Genomic DNA, 2,236 nt, shown 5'->3' with positions numbered 1-2,236 from the left:
TTAATAGTCATAGCCCATCAGCACTCAGTAAGTCTGGTCACCTTGATTCTTACAGCCCATCATGTTCAGAGGTGAGGTCCGTCTGAATGTGGAAGAGAAGAAGACTCGAGCTGCCAGGGAAGGGGACCGTCGAGATAACCGCCTGCGGGGACCTGGAGGCCCTCGAGGTGGGCTGGGTGGTGGCATGAGAGGCCCTCCCCGTGGAGGCATGGTGCAGAAACCAGGATTCGGAGTGGGAAGGGGGATTGCTCCAAGGCAGTGAATTGCCCTTCACTGATCTTCACGCCGCAGTTCACACCCTAACTCCTGCAGAATGGTGAATTTCTTCAGCCAGCCTTTGGTATCTCGGAGTATGATCCTAGTCTGTTATAAACTGCTTAAGTTTGTACAGTTTTACTTCTTTTTGCGTTCATGGTGTGTGCTCCCTCCCTGTCCTTTCCCTCTCCTGACCTTTAGTCCTTCATTTCCAATTTTGTGGAATGATATTTTAGGAGTAACGGATTTTTAAAGAAGAAGAAAAGACTGAATTTCCTTGCTTACTTTGCATATACAGACTGGATTTTTTTTAACAGCCATTTCCCCAAAGGAATGTCTCGCTTATTACTGACATTTGGTATGTTTCATTCATTGGAATATTTCTTACTTATTTTCTACGCGTTTCAAAAACCTGTGAGAAATACAGGATTTGATAAACATTTTGAAGGCAGGAGAAAGCCCAAATTGTTTCTTCTTTGAGAGTCATGACTACCTTCTGGTGTGGAGAAATTGCCATTGGAAAATTTGACAATTTTGATGTTCACTGGTATGGTTAAAAACTGAATAAAAGGTGTTAATAGAGTTTTTTCTTTTGATATTTGATCACAAAACAATTCTAAAACCTGTTTTTACCATTAAAATTTAAATTGTGAGATAGGTTTTAAATGTCTAGACTGCAACTGATATGCTTTTCATGAACTGTTAGATTTTTTTTTGAAGTAGAGTTTTTTCATGTTTAATTTGTATTTGTAAAAAAACAAAAAACAAAAAAATCCCCCAAATGCAAATAACAAAAAAACAGAGCAAAACTGTTGTGCCTTCTATTTATCTTTGATTCCAGTCTTGGCAATTGCTTAAAGAAAAATAATAAAAAAATCTAGATTTGTTTTATAAGGTTCACAGTATGGGAGGAATTGTAGAATCCCTCTTTCATCACCTTGTATGTCTTCTGTTAATATTTGTTATGCCTTATTCTAAGATTGAGTCTCAAACTGGAATGCCTTTGAAGACAGATGCTTCTATAGAGGTCCTTTGACATAAATAGTTCAGCATTTGTATTTTTATTTTGGTATCTAAGCAGATTCCTAATCATAACCCATAAGAAGAAATGTGACATTAATATTGGACTTTGCTGATGTGCTCAAGTATCTGCAATTTTCTTTCTTTAAATCATAGCCACATGGTAAATTTTCTATTTTGTTATGGTTCTTTTTTTTTTTGATGGGCATGCAGTGGGTGCTTCTTGGAAATGGCCAATTTTTATTAAAATGTTTCTGGAAGAAAATTTAATCTGGTAATATAGACTAATACTCGTTTTACAATAGCATGTTATTTTTTGAGTGCTGTGTGCGAGGTGGGTGAAGGTTTTGTTTACACATGTGTGAAGCAAGCCTTTGTGTGATACCTTGTCACTGCAAATTGAAGGTCAACCAGTTTGTCAAATTTAACTTACTTATTTTCTTCTTAACCGTATCCATCTTTCGAACTGTATAGGAATAGGAATGTTGTTTGTTTTGCCTTTACGGAGAAACTCTAGGCTGCTGCGAAGGGATTAGTTAAGACTAAAATGAAGTTTGATGTTATCTGTTTGGTCCCAGTACCTCAAATATTTGAAAATTGGCAACATCTCCTTCACATAAAGAAACTTATGTAACTGAGTCACATAGCTGTTTTTTGGGTCAGTTTAAGTAACTGTTGGGTAACTACTTCATTTGGCCCAGGCCAGTGATAATTGGAAGGAATTCAGTTATAGCTTATATTAAGCTTGTGGTAGGTGCAGAAATAAAAAGTTAAAAAGAAATAAAATATTTGGCTTTTTAGAAATAAAAAGTTAGGCTGAGTTACTTTTGAAAAAAAAGAATTTAATTAAGCACATAAATTACAGATGGCTTAGGCATTATTTTGCGAATCCTAAATCATACATTTCAAAACAGGAGTTCTTAGCGGCTTAGGTGCACCAACTAGATGCAGTGACCCTCAA

The 2,236-nt window shown here is 36.4% G+C and overlaps 1 protein-coding gene across 1 annotated transcript in view; it reads left to right on the top strand.

The window, feature by feature from the left end:
• Window positions 1-1,562, top strand: part of LOC105821513 (ras GTPase-activating protein-binding protein 1) — a 63,826-nt gene extending 62,264 nt beyond the window's left edge. Inside the window, exon 9 of the mRNA XM_012658219.1 lies at window positions 56-1,562. Coding sequence (XP_012513673.1) covers window positions 56-262 — 207 coding nt within the window. The 3' untranslated portion in view covers window positions 263-1,562. The remainder of the gene's footprint in view (window positions 1-55) is intronic.
• The last annotated feature ends 674 nt before the right edge of the window (window positions 1,563-2,236 follow it).

The sequence above is a fragment of the Propithecus coquereli genome, unplaced genomic scaffold (assembly GCF_000956105.1).
Source record: "Propithecus coquereli isolate 6110/MARCELLA unplaced genomic scaffold, Pcoq_1.0 Scaffold58, whole genome shotgun sequence".
In the NCBI taxonomy this organism is placed as follows: domain Eukaryota; kingdom Metazoa; phylum Chordata; class Mammalia; order Primates; family Indriidae; genus Propithecus; species Propithecus coquereli.
The sequence above is the reverse complement of the archived record's forward strand: the minus strand, read 5'-3'. Positions and strand labels throughout refer to the sequence as shown.